The sequence below is a fragment of the Myodes glareolus genome, chromosome 7 (assembly GCF_982192425.1).
Source record: "Myodes glareolus chromosome 7, mMyoGla1.1, whole genome shotgun sequence".
In the NCBI taxonomy this organism is placed as follows: Eukaryota; Metazoa; Chordata; class Mammalia; order Rodentia; family Cricetidae; genus Myodes; species Myodes glareolus.
Genome location: NC_142032.1, coordinates 36,504,926 through 36,527,600, shown reverse-complemented (window position 1 = coordinate 36,527,600; position 22,675 = coordinate 36,504,926). Strand labels below are relative to the sequence as shown.

At 45.7% G+C, this 22,675-nt stretch overlaps 1 protein-coding gene across 2 annotated transcripts in view; it reads left to right on the top strand.

Annotated features, from left to right (window-relative positions):
• The window catches only part of Dmrt1 (doublesex and mab-3 related transcription factor 1), a 93,872-nt gene that overhangs the window by 25,378 nt on the left and 45,819 nt on the right, over positions 1–22,675 (top strand). For both annotated transcript variants that reach the window (XM_085693739.2, XM_085693740.2), the window contains exon 3: positions 14,569–14,852. In XM_085693739.2, coding sequence (XP_085549865.2) covers positions 14,569–14,852 — 284 coding nt within the window. The remainder of the gene's footprint in view (positions 1–14,568; positions 14,853–22,675) is intronic.

Genomic DNA, 22,675 nt, shown 5'->3' with positions numbered 1-22,675 from the left:
TCTCAAAAAATCATGAACGCTATTTCTAGTTGAGACATTAAAGATGGATTGATCCATTTTTATATTCAGACATGATGAGGTCTTGTTTTGTTTGCTCTTCCGCTCATTTTTGCAACACTTTTTGGTGTCTTTGTTTGGGGAGGAGTGTGCACATACATGTGTCGTGTGAGTGTGCGCATGCTCAGGTGGTAGAGTCAAGCCCAGGGCCTCGCACATTCTAGGCAATCACTATGACTGAGCTTTGTCCGGAGCCCTCTGAGTCATTTTTAGATGACTTACAAACTGAATGTAGAGTATATGTGACTTATCCAGTTTCCATCTCTGAACATAGCAAATCGCATGTTCCTGTTAACTTGACAACATCATGCATGGTCTCCCCAACAGTGCACGCACCTCTGAGGAGTCTGTGTAGACCCTAGCAGAGCAGAGTCCCCCCTTTACAAATCTTGCTGTGTTCATTCTTGGTTGAAAATTTTCTCATACATTATGAACACATAAAAAAAAAACTTTCGGAGCTGTCTCTGTCTTTACTTTCTTTCCTGGGAATTTTAATCACCTTCAAAATATTTATTTCTCTGACATAAATATGACAGTCTCACTTGGTAGCCCTGGCTGACCTGGAACTTGCTGTGTTGACCAAGCTCCCCTCAGACTCAAGTGCTGGAATTAAAGAGATAATGGTATAATAAAGGGTTAAAGGTATAATTCAGCTATGGTGTTCTTATTTTGTAGTCGTTACTGACATCCAGCCCCAAATTTTAAACCTCTACTCATAGGCCTCTGGGCTGTTTGTCCAAATCATGACCCTTGTCTTATTGTTCATTAAGGAAAGAAACACTGTGTTCTCCCGTTTTCCAGCAAGTATTTTTTCTGCTTAGAATAAGCCAGTGTTGTTTCTTATCCTCTGGGGACTGAAGCTTCAGTCTACCAGGACAGTTTAGGGGTTGGCGATGATACCAAAGTGCTGCCCACAGACTTACAAGACTGTGCCACCGGATAGGTGCCCCGCCACCAGATAGGTGCCCCTTCCTGCCAGTGCCTGACGTCCTTATTCGATACCGGTTGTGGCCACTGAGTGACTTCTAGTACTTTTGTGACATGGAATTTTCCAAGGCATATTAGGTTCCTGGTGATCCAGAGGGGCAAAACTTTTAAAACCAATCTTGAGATGGGAAAGTAAGTTCCCCTGTGAGGCAGATGACTGAGTGGCCCAGTGACAGCTCTTTCACGTTAATGGTTTCTTCAGTGCCATAGTAGTTTATTAGACAGGCCCAGTATAACTTGTGATAATCTCATTCAGTTTCTAATTTACTTCTGTTGAAATTTGGCAGACTTTTCCATTAAGGAAAGGCCAGAGCTAGCTGGCTAGAAGTAGATGTCTCAGTGGAAGAGCACCTTCCTGAGAATGAGGAAGCCGTGGGCTCTGTCAAAAGAAAAGGAAAGAGTAAGATACTTTTGTCTGAGTGTGGTGACACGTACTTTGCTGTCGTCGATACTTGGGGGGCTGAAGCAGGAGGATTGTAGAATCTAGGAGTTCAAGACCAGCTTAGAAAACTGCTGGACCCTGTCTTATGGTAAAATGAAAGGCTGTGTGTGTGTGTGGTGGGGGAGGCTGGTAAGATGGTTCAGCAAGCAAAGGAACCTAGTGCATAAGACTACATATTTCTCCCTCCCTCCGTCCTTCCCTTTCTCCCTCCGTCCTTCCCTCCTTCCCTCCCTACCCCCTACACATGATAATACATGTTTTAAATAAAACAGCAACAACAGGTTGAGGATGTAGGCTAGCATCTGGAAACCAGAGTTATATCCTCAGTGTTGGGGTGCAGGGTGGGGAAAAATCAGTAGAAAAGCAAACACTAAGCTGGCTGTGATGAAACACATTTATAATCTCAGCACCCAGAGCTGAGGCAGGAGGCTGAGAGGTTAAGGCTGGCCTAGGAGTGTGTGTGTGTGTGTGTGTGTGTGTGTGTGTGTGTGTGTACGTGTGTACGTGTGTACATGTGTTCTAAGTTTCCAGAGTCTGTTCTACTCTCCCTTACTGGAAAATAGTCAGTTCTGCCATTATGTAGTGAAACTGCAGCCTGTGAAGCCAACGAAAACAATGGTAATATGGCACCACACTGATTGGCTAGGCTATGTCACCTGTCTCTGTGGAAGTTGGTGTCCCAGCCCCTAGGGTGGCATTTTCACAAGAGCCCACTATACCTAAGCTGTTGGCAGTTTTAACCTGGCACCAAGTCACCATACACAGTTCAGGGTAACTTAAGCACAGTGTTTGAGAACAGCGCCCGGCAGCTGTGTCCGTTGCAGCCAGCTGATAAAGGTACTGATGCAGCAGAGACAAATGAGGCCGGCACTGGAGGGAATTGCTTTAGGATAGACCAGAAGATCCCCAGCTGAAGGCTTTAGGGCAGTGACTAGCAGTCCGATACCAAATTATGACCCTTGGTCCCTGCTTTACTCAGCGTTTCTCAGTGAAAAGATGACCGTGACTGTAACGGTCTCGTCACAGCATCTTGAGACGCTTGGCCTCTGTGAATCGTACCTCCAGTATGAGTGGTAATGGGAGGCATTCAGTCTCTCCCAGACATAAGGACCACAACAACAGATTCCCTGTCAGCCATCAGCAGGGTTTACATGCCATATTCGCCACAGCTCTCACGCTTTCCTGTGTAGCATAGAGGTCAGTTGCCAGGTCTCCTACCGGGGTTCCTCAGCTGTGGTCCCCACTGCCGGTTACCTGTGCCTTGTGTGTCTCCAGATCTGCCACTTGCATTTCAAGATGGATAAAATGGCTTGTAGGGCCTTCCTTGCAGCTCGCTCTGTAAACGCCGTTGCTAAGGTTAATTCTCTGTGTTTCATATGAGGTCATGTGGTTAAAATGAAGGCTGAAAGAAAGGGTGAACTTCTGTCTGCAGAAACAACTCTCCCTTGAGGGGAATTTTATTCCGAAGGAAGGGGGGAAATGAAATCCTTTAGTGGACCCATACAGAATCCCAGTTGGCTTATCCCCGGCAGTTTACACTCCTTAGAGTTGTTTCTGAACACTGGTGGTGTAGAGGTCTGTCTTTCATGCATAGGGAACATTGAAACTTCCAAAGAATGTACTGGTAGAGGAGAAGACATACCAAGGAATGGCTAGGCATTGGCTTCCGTAGCTTCAACTTGCAACCCCACTCTCTGTCCTCTCCTGGCTAATATTGAACAGTTGTGTAAAGGTAAGGGGATGTGGCCCTGAATGGTCATTTAAAAATCACTTAAATCCCCAAATCTCATTTTCATCACTGATTGGACCATGATTTCTCTCCTTCTACTCCGTGTAACTGGGGAGTATGCCTGCTCACTCTCAATTTTAAAGTTTCTCTCTCTATGATCTGCTCTAGTCTGTCTTTTCCCAGTCGTGGTAGTTAAAGAGCATGCTAGACTTTGTGGAACTCCAAAAAGATTAGAAGGATTAGGAGGTGTGGCCTGCTGGAGGAAGAGTGTCACTGGGGGTGGGTGGGTTTTGAGGTTTTCCGAAGCCCACACCTGGTCCCGTGTGTCTTTCTTTCTTGGCCTGCGGACTGAGATGTAGCTCTCGGCTACCGTTTCTGCATCAGGAGTGCCACCATGCTCCCTGCCGTGATGACAGTGGACTGAAACTGTAAGCAAGCCCTCAGTTAAATGCTTTCTGAGTTGCCTTGGTCGTGGTGTCTTTCAACAGCCATAGAACAGTGGCTAAGACATAATTAAACACAAAATAAAAGGACAGGGAGTAGAGAGGGCTTGAGATAATTTCCTGTTTGGGCCATCAACTCCCCCGTAATGGAGAGTTGATTACGTTTTATTTTCTTTTTTATTTGAGGGGAGGTAAAACTGTGGAGGTGAGGAAAGTACATTGGGGTGATAGTTGAAACAGTCTAGGCTGTGGTCCGGCATGCTTGTAATGTGTGTCCATCCTCTCCTGGGCTTAGAGTGTGTAGCATTACAGTCCCAAAGGTCAAAAGCTTCCTTCCCAAATTTGGTAAGATGAAATGGTTTGCTGTGCCAGCGTGCAAAGCCTGGAGGTCACAGACTACGCTAGGAGAAATAATTATGTGCTGTAATGGGCAATTACTGATAATGGCCTTCCAGGGTGGCAGAAAATACACAACCCCACCTTCCTGGCTGGAACGAACATTGAATAGCACATTAACTTTATAGCGAGCTGAAAGTTCGGCCCTGAAACTGCAGCCCCCACCCCCACTCCCCTATGAATAAAATTCTGTCTCTGGGAAAGTGCTGTAGCAGCAGCATTTAAGTCAGAAGCAGAGAGGAAGGGGTGGGGTGGGGGTGGGGCGCAGGATTTGGGGAAGGGAAGGAATGGTGAGCTGCGCCCCTCTTCGTTGAACCTGTCACTCAGTCGCCGTGGTCCCTGTTCCCGAGAGTGCACAGAGAGCGGTTGCTGCTCTCCTGGCACCAGATTTATGTTTGCCATTTAAAATAGCCCTGTCATGACTGCCTTGTGGGAGAAGCAGATTGTTCCCGCGCTTCCTGATTATGGCTTTAGGGAGTGGTATCACACTGACTGCATTCAAGGCTACCGTCTGACCTCTGAGAAGGCCACGAAAAGAGGTCTGTACTCCGTTCCAAGTTAGGTTGCCTTTGGGAAGCCCTGCAGGTGCAAAGCAGTCTCCTATGGCGCCCTAATGAGGAGCACTCCGGACAAGGACTTCGCGGGGGTTGTCTGCTGGCTTTCTGGCTGCGTGACCGAGAATGCTAGAGCTGTGCTGTGGTCAAGATAACAGTAATAGTGTTTTCAGAACACTTGCCGTGGGCTGGAGCCTGCATATTAGATAGGCAAGGACTTTTTAGACAATTATGCCCATGTCAGGTATAGGTTCTGGGGTGTGAAACAAGTTACTTGCGTGATGGACAGGTGGCAGGAGATTCCGGATCTGTTTCAGCAGTTTGACTCAGAGTGGGTGCTCTCGCCCTGAGGTTCAATGCCTCGCCATCTGTAGTTGTCACAGTGATCCAGGCTTCAGTGTGAGGCTACAGGTGACTCATTGGGATTTCATTGCTTAGAGAGCCACCTCATAATCAGACACTGGCCTCCAATTGCTGGAAAAAAGAAATGTCTAGAAGACAGAAGTTTTCTAACATTTCAGTTGCAGAACCCTTTAGCAATCTTAAAGATTGTTGAGGGTCTCGAGAACCTTTGTTTATACGGGTCATATCTGTTGAGACCATACAGAGACTGAAGTTGAGACATTTAAAAGTATCTTTTAAAATTAGAGTAAGTGTCCTAGTTAGCTTTCTGTTGCTGCAACAGAACACTCTGAGTCAGGGTTACTATCACTGTGATGAAACGCCATGACCAAAGCAACTTGGGGAGGAGGGAGATTTATTTGGCTTACACTTCCATGTCCCTATCCAGCATTGAAGGAAGTCAGGACAGGAACTCAAACAGGGAAGGAAACTGGAGGTGGGAGCTGATGCAGAGACCATGTCGGGGAGCTGCTTGCTGTCTTGCTTACCATAACTTGCTCAGCCTGCTTTCTTGTAGAACCAGGACCACCAGTCCAGGGGTGTCCTTACCCACAGTGGCCAGGGTCTTCCAACACCAACCACTAATTAAGAAAATGCCCTACAGGCTTGCCTGTAGCCTGGTCTTGGAGGCGTTTTCTTATTTGAGGTTCTGTCCTCTCAGATGACTTCAGCTTGTGTCAAGTTGCTGTAAACTAGTGACTAAAAGCAACTCGGGGAGGAAAGGGTTTATTGAGCTTACGTGTTCCCATAACAGTGCATCAGTGAGAGATACCAGCAGACGCTCAAGTAGGAACCTGGAGGAAGGAACTGAAGCAAAGGCCACGGATGGATACTGTTTACCCGCTGGCTCCCCGTGACTTGCAAAGGCCACGGATGGGTACTGTTTACCCGCTGGCTCCCCGTGACTTTGTTCAGCCTGCTTTCTTAACACTGCTCAGAACAACCATACCTGGGGTGCCATTTTCCTTAGTGGACTGGGCCCTCCCACATCAATCATTAATCAAGACAATGCCCCCCACAGACTTGCCGTTAGGCCAGTCTGATGGTGGTAACCCCTCAATTGAGTTTCCCCCTTTCCGGATGACTCTGGCTTGTATCAAGAAGACAACAAAGAAAACAAAACCCGACAATGACACATCATAATAATTGCTAGCATGAATTGCTAGCATAACTAAAGTACTTTAATGAAAAATATCTTCAGAAATTAAGAATGAGAGCATTTCCATGCATGTCCCAGACTTCCTTTCTCTCTGGTTAAGAGGGTGCAGCCAGGTTTGCATAGCTGTTACTGTGGGCTGTTGCTTTGGCTGAAATAGTGAAGAAAACTCAGCATCACAAAGGCAAATTGCCCAAAGAGAGAGCCTTTTCAGATAGCTGGGACTATTCTTGACCCATACTTGACAAATGGTCATTTTCTTGTTTATAAGAGACTGAGTTTCACTATGTGGCTCAAGTTAGTCTAGAACTCACTGTGTAGCCAAGATGCCTCAAACTGGTAATCCTCCTGCCTCAGTTTCCTGAGCTCTGTGGTTGCATGTGTACCTATACAGTACCACTCCACCTTAGTCTGCCCTCCGTTATGCCCATTCTTTCCATCCCTGCCCTGTGGAGTCTCGAGTTGAACAAAAGCTATGTGAAACAATATGAAGTAAAATTCAGATTTTTCTCTCCTTCCTTTTATGGAGGGGCCTTCTGCTTCACTTCAGATCTCCTTTGGAGACCAGCATTATGTCACCTATATAACAAAACTTTTTCCCGATGATGAGCATGGCAAGCCAACATCCTGAACCACCATTCCATAACAAGTGGTGGAGTTTCAAAGATACCTCGGTAATCTTGGTTACCTTGGTGACCATCAAAGTAATTGTCATGAGTTCTGAGCAAGTGTCAGGTGACCCTGGGGTCTCACAGCTAACAGGGTACTGAATTTGGAACACAAGCAAGGTCTAATACTGTCTGGAAAGGGTCCAACCATTTGCATCAGTTGCTTGCTGCACTGATCAAAGTTGAGCACAAAGCATGGTTAGGAGGCACTAACTCAATTAGCTCCCTGTAATCCTCAGTCATTCTCTCTGAGCCATTACATTTCCATAATTTTGAAACTCTTTCATGAAGCTTCATTGCCTCTCTCTACAACTGGTGACCTCAGTGAGCCTTATTTAATCTGCTCAGACCTACCTAGGGCCAAAGATGAACATGGGATGATCTCTCCTGATGCACCTTTTGGCTCCCTGCGTCAGAGTAGCCCCAAGTTGGCTGTAGCTGTTGTCTCTCCATCTATTCTACCTGTCTTTTGGGGGAGTTCCTGGCTGGGGAAACCATCTGAACCATCTGAAAAGGTGTGTGTGACCACTGATGAGTCTGTGAGGTTGACCACTGGGGCTGTTTTACTCTATGATCTTCCAGCAAGTTTTATTTATTAAAATACAAATCAAATATCACTACAGACAGCTACATCACCAAGGTCCACCCAGCACTCAGGACAGTTTACAAAACTGAGAACCTGGAGTGTACTGCACGGCCGTCAGGCAACTCAGTGGGTTGAAGGGTGCCCTTTCCAGGTGCCTCAGTTGGTCTGAGCGTCTTCCACGCAGCTCAGATTGTCTGAGAGTCTTCTTTTCAGCTCAGTTCCAGGTTTTATTGCTTACTCTGTCAGGCAGGAATCTAGTGAATCTGCTAAATTTCAGGGACTTCCTGAAGCTGTTGTTTACCTTCCTGCTTAAGGAGATTTCCTGTAGAATGTTTCACTCTCTGAGGAACCTGATAAACAACAAGCCTGTCTGTTTAGCCTCCTTCATAGCTTGTATTACTCCATTGTTCCTCAGTGTGGAATCTGATTAATCTGGACATGGGAATGCCCTGCAGAGAATGATTTTTTTAAAAAAAAAAAAAAAAGGTAGCTATTTTGTCTTCTTGTTTCATTGAGGAAAACCCCAGCTTCACCTCTAGATCCACAGAATGCCATATTCAAAGGATGGTGTTAAGCAAACAAGGACCTCCTAGTTCTGAGTTCGTATTAGTTGGTGAAGGGTAGTCTTATGTTTCAGATTTACTCATATTTACTGGTGAAGGTTTTTCCTGACTGGCAACACATAGTGGCATAGAAGTCTACAAAGCATGGGATTATAGATACAAAAAGAAAGACACCTCTTTTCATTGTGAATCGAGTACTACAGTTCGCAGTGGGAGGTTTGGTTTCCTTTGTGGACCTTCTCTTCCTTCACACGCCGAAGTGGGTATAGTTCCAAGTTTGAATACAGAGGATGCAGAGTGCAGCAATACTGGGAATCATGACAGCAGAGAAGAGAGGGGGAAGCCTACACCCACCTTAAAATGAATGACTGGTTAACTACTATTAATATGCTGCAGGCCCAAAGACCAGCATCTAACACTCCACGATCAATAAGGGTGTTTATCATGTATGGGTATTGATCTCTCATGAGGGAGCAAATCGTATTTCACATTGTGTATGTTAGTACCAGAAAAATAGTAACAGGACTGTGAAGGCTTGTCGGAGAATGAGATGTTCAGAAGGTGCCGTGCCGTGTGTGAGCCTTAGCGTGGCAGGTGGTGGCCTACAAGCCCTAGGCCTGCAGATGGACGTGTGGAGACTAGGAACTCAGAGTGGATGCGATAGTACCCACTTCTCTGCCTTATGCTATTCTTCTAGATGGATCTAGTCCTGCTGGATTTCCATGCAAATTAAGATATATGACAATGGTCACAACACTTGAGACATCAGATCTGCTGGGTGTGTTCTTGTAATCATAGCACTTAGAAACTGAGGCACAAGGATCACAGATTTGAACCTAGGCTAGGTTATGTAAAGAGACCCTCACTTAAAAAACAAACATGGGTGGTTGGTTAAAGTGCAAGGTCCTGGGCTCAGTCCCCAGCAGTGGGGAGAAAACTAACTTTCTATTACTGTTTGCAACATGGCCGAGAACCTCTGAGTTGATGATCTCGTAAAGGTAAGAAAAATACCACCTTTACTTGGGCTTGATGTCACGAACTAATCCCTTATTAATAACATTAAACAGTACTGGCCAGTTTTCAATCCAGAAAGACACAGAGTGGCATCTAGCTTCAGATTTCTCAACGCAGCCATTAAGATATGTCTTTTGCAATCTATGCCTCTGGTCTTTGTATCAGTGGTATTGTCTGTGGAGCTTAAAGGACCCTGACATGATGTCTTAGCGTTTCTATTGCTGTGAAGGGGCAGCATGACCATGGAAGCTCTTATAAAGAAAAACCTTTGATTGGGGCTGGCTTATGTTTAAAGGGTTAGTTCAGTATTGTCATGGTGGGAAGCATGGCAGCATGCAGGCAGACATGGTGCTGCAGAGGTACCTTAGAGTTCTGCACCTGGATTGGCAGCAGGAAGAGAGTGACACTGGGCCTGGCTTGAGCATCTGATACCTCAAAGCCCACCCCTAGTGATGTGTTTCTTCCACACCTACTCCAACAAGGCCACACCTCCCGGTAGTGCCCCTCCCCGTCATAGCACCTCACACGATACACGAGGCTTGGAGACTGGCTGGAGGAATTCCCAACCAGACCAAGGGAGTGTGAGTGCGGGTGTCCTCAGTAAGGTTTGCAGAGGTGGTTTTCCATTCTTACTGTTTTTCTCCCTTGATTCGGAAGAAGCTTTTTTATTTGTATGTGAAAAACAACGTTATGAAAGTTATGTGTGTATACATAGGTATGTGTACACACATAGAAATTTTGATTTGTTTTCTGGCTATCTTGAGTTAGAATTTTTTTAATTACATTTTTTAAGGCAGGCAAGTAGACCTGGCTGGCCTCAAGCTCAGAGAGAGCCGTCTGTCTGTGCCTCCCTAGTGCTGGGATTAAGGTGTCCACTGCTGTGCCTGAGTTGGAAATCTTAATTTGAGGGTTTTCACTACTTACTGAGATACTTAGCTTGGCCTACTTAGGTGACCTCTCTGTGTTGGGGAGAACACCCTTTGCCCCTCCGTGGGGAGTAGCCATGACTGTGGCTGTCGTAGGCAGGAAAGGCGTGGTGGCAGGAAAGGTGGTACTGTAGCGATTTCTTCTCAGGCTGGAGTGCCTACAGCATGAGATCTCAGCACTGCGCAGACTTGGAAGGGAAACATATGGCTTTCCTGGTCCTGAGCTGGCAAGTATAAAGGGTGTACATTCAGGGGACGTAGAAACCATCAAAGCAAGCTTCCTTTGGGGGTCTCAGAATCATTTTCTCCTTCTTCTGATGACCCTCCGCACTACCCTTGCCTGCCAGCCATGTTTATCTGGCCACTGCTCCTGGAACATTCTTTTCTGTCTTTGTGACTTCATTTTAGCCTCCTTGTGAGTGTTCTCCACCTCCCTAAGTCATCTCCATTTCAGCTCATCCCTCTAGAATCCTGGATAAACCGTTCAGCCCAGTCACGTGGAGACTGTGCATACTATTGATGTGGCATGGAAATCTTAAAACACAAAAATAAAGGCTGAGCATATCACCCAGTGGCAAAACACCTTACACGTGCAAGGTTCTGGGCTCCACCCCCAGTACCTAAGACTGTGTATTAACCTTTTATCTCTCTATCATCTATATCTGTAAAAGAGTAAAATGAAAATTAAACAAGTGTATCGCTGTGGTTTGAGTCTTGTGTAACACTAAGTGTTCTGGGTGATGCTATTGGAACTGCTTCAGATCTTACTAAAGCATTGGAACCGATATGTGACTCTTCGGGTGTTGGTTTTTGCCAGCTCTTGGGTTTTTCATATAGCAACAGCATGTTCATTAAAGCTGGGAGCCATGAAACTGTGTTCGACATTGACCAAGTTTCAGTTGAGAACATTGAAATAGAGAATTCTAATCTGGAGGTGTTCCTTCCTGGTGCAGCACCTGCTTAGTATGTGCTAAGGCCCTGGGTCAGTCTCTGGCAACACACACACACACACACACACACACACACACACACACACACACCCTATTAAAAAAAACTGATGGTTTAATAGAGATTAAAAAACCCTCTTAGGGCATTTAGTCATTTTGTGTGTAGTATTTGGGGGGCATGCACTGTTGAAAGCTCACTTGGTTTCAGTATTCAAATCTTGCTGTGAAACTGGACTTTACCAAAATACATCTCAACTTGCCATTAAAGCTCAGAATAACTTGAAAAAACAAAACAAAACAAAATTCGAATATGGGGAAATGATGGCATCATTAACTGTCAAGTAGCCTTGGCAAAGCTCAGTATGACTTGACCTGGCCCAGCATTTTAAATCTGAGGTTTACGGTTCAGTTTATTTTGTTACCTTGAGCGTTATTACCACCATTATTTTGTTCCTCTGCAAACTGTGGCCTTGATGAGAGGAGCTCAGAGATGACAAAGTGTGCTGAGCCTCCGTCTTAGACGCCTGATACCTTGGGTTTTGATTTCTTCTTCTTCTTCTTCTTCTTCTTCTTCTTCTTCTTCTTCTTCTTCTTCTTCTTCTTCTTCTTTTCTTCTTCTTTTCTTCTTCTTCTTCTTCTTCTTCTTCTTCTTCTTCTTCTTCTTCTCCCTCCTCCCTCCCTCCCTCCCTCCCTCCCTCCCCCCCCTCCCTCCCCCCCCCCTCCCTCCCCCCCCTCCCTCCCTCCCTCCCTCCCTCCTTCTTCCTTTCCTTTCCTTTCCTTTTCTTTTCTTTTTCTTTTGCCTGCTACCCTGTCTTGTTTTCTCTAGTAAGGACATGACTTTTGAGGCCCAGGCCCTAAGGTATCTCCAGATTCCTACCACAGGAGCAGTTTAAGTATTCAACATGCCTTCCACCAGGGTCTGAGATTGCTTGGGAAATGACCCACCAATACTTAGGCTGGGTGATCAACTATTCATCTATCCCTTTCATGTTTTAAATGTCTGCATGGTTTGTCATTTTTGAGAAGTTCATATTGCTTTTGTAAGCAGATAAAGAATAAAGGACCCAACACTGAAAGCAAAAGCGTTAGCTACCAAAAATGACCAAGGATGCCAATGAATTGTTTTACCTTTTTCTATGAGTGTATGTGAGAGGCTCCATGTAGTTATGCGCACTGTTTGTGTTCGTGATGTCTGCAGAAGGCAGGCAAGGGCATCGGATCCCCTGGAGTTGGAGTTGCAGGCAGTTATGAGATGCTGTGTGGGTGCTGAGAACTGACTGAACTTAGATCCTATACAAGAGCAGCAAGTGCTCTTAATCCATGAGCCCTCTCTCCAGCCCCCAACATTGTTGTTTTATATAAGAAAATAGTAGGGAGGAGAGAAGAAAGAAAAGAAACAGACTGTGGCTCGCCAGTGCAGTTGTGGGAGCCTATGGTGGATGGATTTGGATCCTCTCAGGAAAAGGAGGTTGCAGTTTTTAAAATAAGGCTGTACGGAGGCTTCAGTTATAGACTTGACCCAAACCTGGCTTGCACCTTGAGTGCATACACCCTCCCTTGTGTGTTTTCTCTTCCTCCTTCTACACATTTATCCAGGACACCCCTCCCTCCAAGCGCTTTTGGACCACACATCGTTCTGGGAATTTCTCTGGGAGCCTCTTCTTCACGCCTTGGTATATTGAACCCTTCTTTGTCATAACTGAAGTAGCAAGAACTTGTGGTTCTCGGAGCTTCAGTTTTTGCCTCGTATTTATACTACTTAAAAAACTACTGCTTACTGCTCTCTTTAGTTAAAAACACTTGCTGCTCTGGGTCTGGTATTATGCTAGGCACAGGGGGCACGTGGCATGATGCTCCTTGCAGGATCATCTGGCCGCTTGCAGCCATCTTGTGTCTCTGCATGCTTGCTTGTTCTAAGCTACTTAGCAGGTCAGATGCCGTGGCTTTCTTTGCACAACAGAATATCCCAGAGACCCGTGTCCATCTTGACCAGCTCGGATTTGTACGGTTTCTGAGCGTGGACTGACATTGCAGTGGGACCCTCTGCCGTCTCTGTCAGCTTTGCTTCTGTGGAGCTGCATCTGCTTCCCTCAGTGCCTGCCTTAGCTCCACCCCATTCCCCAGATGTAGCCATTGCTGGGTAGTGATTCCAGATCTCAGCTGCCAGTCTCTGTGGCTCCCAGGAAGTCTCGAGTTCCTTACCTTCACTCGGTCCCGTACCTCATGCCCAGTGTCTAGATTAAACAGAACATGCCCCTGCCTCACTCCTGCTCTTCACCCCTTTCTCTTCAGTCCTGATGTCCCACCCTCCTCCAGTTCTTTCTGCTTTCATGTCCCACATTTGGGGCCTAACGTGATCTCTGTCTGATATTGTGTCGCTTCCTAGTTGGTCTTTCTCATCTCCTTCACTTTGCCCAAGAATTTCCATCAAGCGGATCTCCATCCACTAACTCAGACATCTTCATTGTTTCCTATTACATCCCATCTTGAAACTGGATAAAGACTTCCCAGCCTCCCTTCCAGCCCAGCCTGTCCCTGCTTTTATTCTTCTTCTGCCTGATGTCTTTCCTGTCACTCCATCTTCTGCCTTTATCTCTTTGCCCATGTTCTTTTCCCCTCATTTCCCACCTTCTGTTTTACTTACCTCCCCCGCAGCCCCCATCTCTCTGCTAGGCCTTTGAACTCCGAGCCTCACCTCAGCTCTCTCCTTCCTTCTCCAGGGTGTGACGCAAAGGTTGAATTCATCTCTAAACTGCAAGTTAAATCTTCCCTTCCTCTGAACTTCCATAGTAGTTTATGGGTGCTGCGGTTATACTGGTAGCCGTATAATTGGAAGTTCCATTGCCGCTTTCGCCCTACACTGCAGGCTTCCTGTGGGTAGTACAAGGGATGCTCCTGCCGCTTCAGGGGCTGGCTCATCTCTTAGACCATTGTGTGAGTGGATGTCCATCGGACCGAGGCCGGAGGCGTTAGTCCAGTCTCTCATTTAGACAGGATACAATGGAAACCCTCCTCCATTTCAGCTGAAGAATCAGCAGCTCTAGTTTGTCACCTAAATTGCTAGATTCTTGGCGGATCCTGATGAATGTGACAGGCTGACTAATTCCCCTTTGGGGACTAAACGGAGTCTCTTCTCAATTATGGGAAAAAGCTTTATTGCGACACAGCATTGATTTGGCTGGTCCACCAAAGTTCAAGTAGTGCTAACTGTACTTTTGCAGAACAAGTTGATCTATTCCAGGTCCATACTCTGGTCCCTACTAAAGACTAGAGTATCCACCATGGAAGGACATAAAGGAAACAGTGTGTGCTCAAACCCAGCCCCTTACTGAATTCCTGGGTGACAGTAGTTTATCACATGATAGGAATTCGTGGACAGGTTAACTGGATTTGATCTCCAGTTTCATGACATTTGGGTAGGGGTATGTGAGGTACGTCAGGCTTTGTGTCACTTAATCCACCTCTAAAGTAATTTGGTATTCTTAATAAAAGTAACATGGCCAAGGGTCTTTCAGCTGTGGCCACCAGCTCCCCTTGGGGCTGAAGCGGCAGAAAATGACTGCTCCCTTGTATGGTTAGGTTCTTTGCTCAGCTTGAAGGAAATCGTTCAGGCGTGGTTAAGGTTTAGAGGACAAGGTTTGTGAGCCCCCCTACGTTAAATCTTACACGTCTTTTTTTTTTTCTCCTTTCCGTTTCAGAGGGGCGCATGGTCATCCAGGATATTCCTGCTGTCTCCAGCAGAGGGCATGCGGAGAACGCACCGGACCTGGTGTCAGACCCTGCCTACTACAGCAGCTTTTACCAGCCATCTCTGTTTCCTTACTACAACAACCTGTACAACTACCCGCAGTACTCCATGGCTCTGTCTGCTGAGTCCTCCTCTGGGGAGGTGGGGAATCCCCTTGGGGGATCTCCTGTGAAGAACAGCCTGCGGAGTCTGCCAGCACCTTATGTGCCCGCGCAGACTGGAAACCAGTGGCAGGTATGACCCAGAGAATGGGATATGCGAAGCACACATGTATGTAAGATGTCTATGCATGCACGCATGTCCCATGCACATGACCCAGAGTTAATGGGATATGCGAAACAGACATGCATGTAAAATGCACATGCATGCACACGTGTGCCATGCACATGTCCAGATCAGCAAACATGTAGTCACAATATGAAAAGCACATTGGTTTTTTTTTCCATCTGTTGATAATGTCATTTAACTCCAGAGTTTGATTGCAGGAACTTGGAAGGGAGTGTGCATGCATCTGGGCTCCTTTTCAGTTATAGCTTTCCTCACATTGTCGTTTTGCAGAAATACCCAGCTGGCCAGCGTTAGATGTTTCTGTGGTCCCACCTCCTCCAGCCTTCCCCATTTGGGGGCAGCTTAGAATGTATTAGGCGCAGCATCCTGGGTGGCAGTCCTCTCTCCGCAAATTTTTACCCTACGAGAGAAAGGATAATGACGGATGTGTTTGCACGGCATAAAGGTTTGAAAGGGAATTCTGTTGTGTTGCGATGGCCCAGTAACATACATGGGTGTTTTTTAGAAATGGATGTCAGTTTTTCAGAGTGTGCGTGTGTGTGTGCGCGCACACACACGCGCGCGCACACACACACACACACACACACAATTAAAATAGTGTGTAGCCAAGCTTTCAACATTGGAGAAAAGCAGTGTTTTGCCTCACTGGGGAAAGAGCTTTCCCTGGAGCGGTTCTATTTCTAAGGTGAAGCCATTTCCATCAGGTCGTTCATTGTGTGAGCACCAGAAGCTCTCCAAGGCTAGACGATGGTGTGTTCTTATGTCTAGGAGTGTGTAGCTGAGAGGTTAGACCCACACCACCAGGCCGCAGAAGAGGCTGTGATTCTGCAAGAACTGTGCCCACCGTGGCCGTGTGAACATGCCGAGGCTTTCTCAGCAAGTGTTTGGTTGCAGTTCAGTGTAACATACATCCAGGAGTTAGCGCAGATCTTGGATGCTCTCTTTGCCCCTTATTTTCTTAGCTTTGTTGGGGTATAATTGATAAATTGGATGCATTCATACTGTACAGTGTGGTGTCCTGATGTGTGTGCACACTGTGTGTTGCTTATCGCAGTCGGGTTAATGAAGGCACCGCCTGTGTGAGTGTGCTTGCATGTACCTGAGAGTCAGTCTGCATTTTTCAGATATGAAGCATTATTGATTATAGCTACCACATTGTACATTCAACTTCCAGAACTTAAAAATTGAAAGTAAAAACTTTGATGTATGTCTCTCCACTTGTCTAACCCCCCCCCAAGCCTCTGGAAGTTTGCATTGCAAATTTCTGTTTTCTAGAGTTAAGGTTTTTTTTTTTTTGAATGGTCTTTAACATTCTTAAGCCCAATTCTAAAATGTTATGACCTGACATTTTCCTCTAACCAAGTCTGTTTCATTCACCCCCCCCTTTTTTTGAAGTGAAGGAATTATTAATATTCAAGTTATTGCACTTTAGAGATTCTCTTGCTACGCTCAGGGATCTGACCAGTCCTGTGAACTACAGATTTTTCTTAAGTTTTCCATATGTTTTATGTTTTTGTGTGTGCATGTATGCATGCATGTTTGCATCTGTGTGAGCAGGTACACATACACATAGAGTGCGTGCGGGCAGAGGCCAGACGTTGACCTTGGGTGTTTTTCTCAATCACTCTACACCTTATCCAGCGAGGCAAGGTCTCTCTCTTGAATGCATGTATTTGGCTAGTATTGTCAGCCGTTTTGCTCTTGGGATTTCCTGTCCCCACGGCCACCAAAAGAAAGAGCCAGGGTTTGAACCTGACTTTGAAGTGTTTGTCAGGAGTGTCTGACCGTCACTGAGTCTGCAGCAAACTCAGGACTACAGAATTGACTTGCAGAAGTCATTGTGAGCAGGGATCCTGGGTATACACTGTCTCAGCAGGTCAGCCTCAGCTGTGGGGTGGATCCTATATGAAATGCTCAGGCCCTTTGTTGCTTAGGGCTTAGAGTCGTTGCCTAAACCCTGTGCTTCCGGTTGAAGATCTTCTCGGAACTCCCTTCTGTCTTTCTTCACCCATGCAGGTCAGAAACAAGCACAAACGTCTTGAGGAGAGTGATGTGTAGCTGTTTGAGGGGACCGAGGGTAGCGCTCTCGTGAATCCCTGAAAGACCTAGTCCCACCGGTCACTGTCTAAAATAAGCTACATCTTGCTAATTTGAAGTTACTTTTGGAATCTGCATAACAGATTTCTGTGAATGTGATGGTAAATGAGGCACAAGGAGGGACATTCTCAATGTATGTGTAACAGAGTGATCCTAAGAGATTGAATAAAGGGACATTGGTACAGCAGATCCTCTTAAGCCTGACATAACCACACTTGACTTCTAAAAATGTTTTAGTCGTGCCCCCCCCAATTCTATTGAAAACACATTCTTACATTCAAACAGAACCAGCATAGCTGTGAGCTACCAATTTGCAGAACACTGGATGCAGATCAACATGGTGATGAGCAGACCTGAAACGGTCCATAGTTCCCGCTCCATCCTGTTCTGCTGCAGAGAACTGCAGAGATGTGGGACTCATGATAAACAGGCCTGCTGATTGGGGGACACAGAATGCACATGGAGGAACGGGAGTTGTAACCCCGGAAGGTTCACATCCATTGTAACTTTGAATTTAGCCATGTCACCTTGAGTAGATACGCTGGGTTCCAAATCTCCACTCTGAACCTATGATGCCTTCACTTGGCTGTCACGTGGGTGCGTGAGGCTGTGTGGTAGCTGAAGTGTGATCGTTGGCATACTTGAGAGTTTTCATGTAAACAAAGACACACTGCAGATAATAACATGATTTTATTTCAGTTCTTACTATTTCCGTTTGCCATACTGTTTATAAGTCTGTCGAATTCTTTGCTACCTGATCATATGTAATCTCATGTGTACATTAGCTACTTCAGGCATACTTTATAATAAAATAGCTACTGTTAAAACACAGAATACCATGATGTATGGATTAAAGAATGAATGAAATTGACTTTTTATATTTTCGAGGAAGAATTTGATTACCTTGGGCAATAAAAATTGCAAAGCATAGACAAACATAACAATGTGTCTGTGAAAATGTCACAAAGCATTAAACAATAGATACAGAGTAAACATTTGGCTGGTGTTGAAGTGATAGAGGTGGGGGTGACTCACACTATAACCAGAAGGGATTTTATTATTTTTTGTTTGTTTTGTTTTGTTTTGTTGAGACAAGACCTCACTATATAATCCTGGGTAGCCTGAAACTTTCTATGTAGACCAGGTGACCTTGAACTTGCAAAGATTCCCTTGTTTCTGCCTTTGGAATACTGGGATCAAAGGTGTGCGCCACCATGCCTGGTTACAGTAGGAATCTGGGGTAGATGGGAGAGTGGCTAGCAACTTGATCTTTTTTTTAGGCAGAGTTTCAGTTAGACAGGACTGTAATTTACTTTATAAGTCTAAGTGGTCCTCAAATTTGTGACTCTCCCACGTGCTCAGATCACAGCTTTACCTTCTTTGTTTCTGGAAGATGTGTGGAGCCTGCTCTTTGAACATGGCCTTGCTTCTTTGATGGGCAGCTTCTGGGAAGCTGGCTGGTTGGGGTTCTCTCGTGACTGCTTCCCAGCATCCTGTTGTCCTTTCTGAGGTACCTTCGGTAGCGTGGGAGGACCTGTTCTGTTCTCTGCTGCTTGCTGTCCTCAGTGATTCAGGCTCTGTCCGAGATCTGGTATGGGAGCCATATTCTTCATGTTGATCAGAATTCAACTTTCCTCCTAACTCTTGGGTGGATGGAGTCTCTTTCTATACTCTGTCCCCTTCCCTTGGTACTTTGAGTGCCATTGTATGTTGGGGAGCATTGAGGATGTTTTTCAAACAAAGACATCATTTGGTTGCTAGAAAATAACATATTTTAGCAGAGATCATAATTTTATTTTAAAGATAGACTTTTGAAAAATAGACAGGGCATCCATTGGCAGAAAAATCCATTCACTCTTTTGTGGAGTTAGGCCTTCTACATGCTTCGTTTGTAAGACCAAAGACTGACTCAGCATCTACTAAGTACCAAATCTACCAAATCTGTTAGGGAGAGGGAGGCGGACACGGGGACACACACACACACACACACACACACACACACACACACAGAGAGAGAGAGAGAGAGAGAGAGAGAGAGAGAGAGAGAGAGAGAGAGAGAGAGAGAACACACTCAAGCTTACTTCTTCTAGGTCTCTGGGGACAGCATCCGGGAATCCCAGAGCATGCGCCCCTGTGAACACCACCACGCATGCTGAGAAAGGCTTTAATGGCTTCTGGTCTGTCTCCAGCCTGCAGAGATTTGTGGCCCAATCATAGATTCCTGTCCTGTTGTGAAACAGGAATAACATTTGTGACACTGGAACAAACTCACGATGAATGGCTGCTTCCGCTGACCAGCAGCTCAATTTCGCTTCTGCATTTAATTGCCTGCGAAAGCTGTTTATTGCCTTGTGCACTCCTCCACGGCAACATTATCTCTTAAATAAACATGTTGTACCTGGTTGACAAGGGAGAGGTGCATATCAAGTGAGCAGAAATAAATATGGGAGGACTCCGGGCCCTGCCTGAGAGCTCCTTCGGGCTCGCAGCTGGCGCTCTTTTGTTGGCAGTTTCCAAACTTGTACCACCAGTCTGGGTTCACGTTCCCACCGCAGTCAGGGCGTGGTCAGATGACAGCCGTAGGGGTTGCATTCCCCCGGTGGTGGTTACTTTGGTCTCCGTCTGAGTCGTCCCGAGGTAGGGATTGTCCACTGACAGCTATGCATCTCACTGGAATTCATGTATGTGTTAAATAAACATGCACTGGGGACTGCTACACACTAGGATTGACTGCCAAGTGAAGTAGATAGAAAAGCACAGTAGGGTAACCGCAGTTAACAATAGTTCATGTCTTTTAAAAATAGCTAGAAGAGACGTGTTGGCTAGATATGCTGATGACGCTAATGTGGTCCTTGCACATTGTGTCTGTGTATGGAAAAAACATGAAGAAATGGTGGGAATAGCCTTTATAGTCCTTGGTTTGAACTGAGATGGAGGCAGGAAGGGAAACGAATTCTGGGATATGGCACTTGGCATAAAAAAGATGCCTAACGAGGGTGTTCCTGGGGTGATACTCCAGCCCTCTCCGCTTGCTGAGGGCCAGGAAACCGGGCTGGTGTTTTAAAAAAAGCTGCCTGTGACTGTTTGCCTGCTTCCATATATTCTTCACCCCACATACCAACAGCCTGAGCAGGCCCTTGGCTTCACGCTAACTCCTTTTCTAGTGTAGCTTAGCTCTGGGACAACCATGTTAATGTGTAGTGGAAAGAAGTGAGTTTCCAAGCACAGGCTGTGTGGACATAACTGGACCCCTACCTTCTCCACCAGAGTGCAATGTCTTTCCCATAGGAAGTGTGGCTGTGTGAAGGCACATCTTAGATCCACTCTAGTTCCCACGAAAAGTTAGAATTAATAATCCTTAAATCATTTAATGTGTGTGTTGTCTGCTTTTATTTATTATTTCTAATATATTTGTATATTAACCTATTAATATATAACAAAGATACATTGTTTCTAATATATTTATATATCAGTATATTGTGTATACTATATTAACATAAAATATTATTGTATATATATGTATATATATGGATGGAGAAAGACAGAAAGGATCTCTCTCTGTGGCCCTGAGTGTCCTAGAACTCTCTGTGTAGACCAGGTTGGCCTTTAACTCACAGAGATATGTCTGCCTCTGCCTCAAGGTGCTGGGATTAAAGGAGTACGCCACTAAGCCTGGCTTGTGTTTATGTTTCCAAGGACAGAGTGTCCCTATATAACTCAGGCTGCCCTTGAATTTAGATGTCTACCCTCCTGTCTTAGGCTTCTAAGTGTTGGGGTTACAGATATGTAAAAATATACCTGGCTCTCGGATACTCTTGAATTTAAAAATGATAATAGCAGGCAGAAGGCAGGAGAATGTAAGGCCCTTTTCCTGGGCTGGGAAGGTTGGTCCAGCTTCTGGGAGGAGCCTGACCAGGCCGTTTCATCCCAGCCACACATCCTTTTAACAGTCTTGCTGCTTATGGGCTGTCTGCCCATCCTGTGGCCCACATGGTCACCAGCAGGTTCGACTTGTCCCACTTCCTTTTCTAGAACCCATTTCTTTTTCTGGAACCCAGTGGTCATTTGCCACTGTACCAGCGACTTTTCTATTGCTGTGATAAGACACCATGTCCAAGGCAACTCAGAAAAGGAAGCGTTTAATTGGCTTATGGCTCTAGAAGTCCATGTTGGTAGAGCCGAGGCATGGTGGCAGGAACAGATGAGAACTCCTGTCTTGAACCACAAGCAGGAGGCAGAGAGTAAGAGTGGCAGTGGAACCCTAAAGCCTGCTTCCTCCTCCTCCCCCCTCCGTGACATTCTCCCTCCAGCAAGGCCACCCCTCCTAATCCTCCACAAACAGCCACCAACTGGAGACCAAGTGTCCATATGCCCAGGATTTATGGGGGACATCTCATTGGAACCTCCACATCTACTGTCTGATGGTGGTGGCCACTGGCCTTTTTTTTTTTTTTTTCTGTCGTAGAGAAGCCGGCAGCATTAACATGCCATCAAGGGAATTTTTAAGACTATGTGCAATTTTAAATATTTTATGATAATCTCTTTCCTCAGGCAAACAGGTGTAGTATCTGTTTTAAGGGTCTTAGAACTAACCACCGTAATTTGGTTTCTTAAAGATTGAACACAGAGACCTAACTCGGCTGATGCCTGAAGGATTTATAATTCATGTTCCATTGCTGTCATGTGTATGTATTTTATATCTTACGTATTTATTAATTCTAGTAATCTTATAGTTGCTTTTTTTATACCTTCTAGTAGGCAGTCATTTTTATTGAAAACATGAAATACTTTAAGCGTCTTTTCTCATGTATGTTTTTAGTACACACTCAGCTCAGATGACGCAGGTGGGTAAAATGTTACTGCTCCCTGGCTCAGGGAGAAATATGCTGGGCTCAGAGGGGCGGGGCTGAGGAAGGTCCATTTTCACAAGTACCTCAATAACTACAGTGGATCCCAGAGGAAAGTTGAGCTGGCCTTAGGGAACCCCTGGGGGCAGGAGGTGGGGAGCAGACGACCCTGACTCAAGAGAACAAGGGATGGACTAGCCCAGCCTTTGCAGGTCTTGTTTCTCCATTTAAAGCGATGAAATTGAGGCTCAAGGAAACCAAGGCACTTGGCGTTATCACGCCACTGGTTAGTGGGCAGCTGGAACGTGAACAGGCTTTGCCTACTGTGGAGGGCTCTTTTTTTCCCCAGAATGCCTCTGTCTTCTGTGTAGGACACAGCACATTTCTTAGTCGTTGAATCCAGCCTGGAAACTGTAATGACATTAAATATGCTGCCTCCTAGGCTTGTTTCTCAAAACATGTTCACACACACACACACACACACACACACACACACACACACACACACGGGAGGGGTGAACTAGATTTAGGGAAACCTGTTTTCATTTATTCTTGAGTCATTTGATGTGCTCTCTTCCCATGATGGTCTTGGAGGGGGATGGGGCTCTTCATGTCATTCATGGGTTGGGGTGCCTACCAGGAGTCCCCAGTCTGCATTGGAATCTTTAAACAGTTTGGGGGAAAGTGTGTGACTGTGTACCTTTGCGCCCACCTGGAGGGTGGCTCTGGACAACCTCACCTTGCCCTGCAAGCAGTGTATCTTGTTCAGTTCTCATAAGATAGCCTTCTACTGCTGATTTATGCTAAAAGTATCCCAATGTTTCT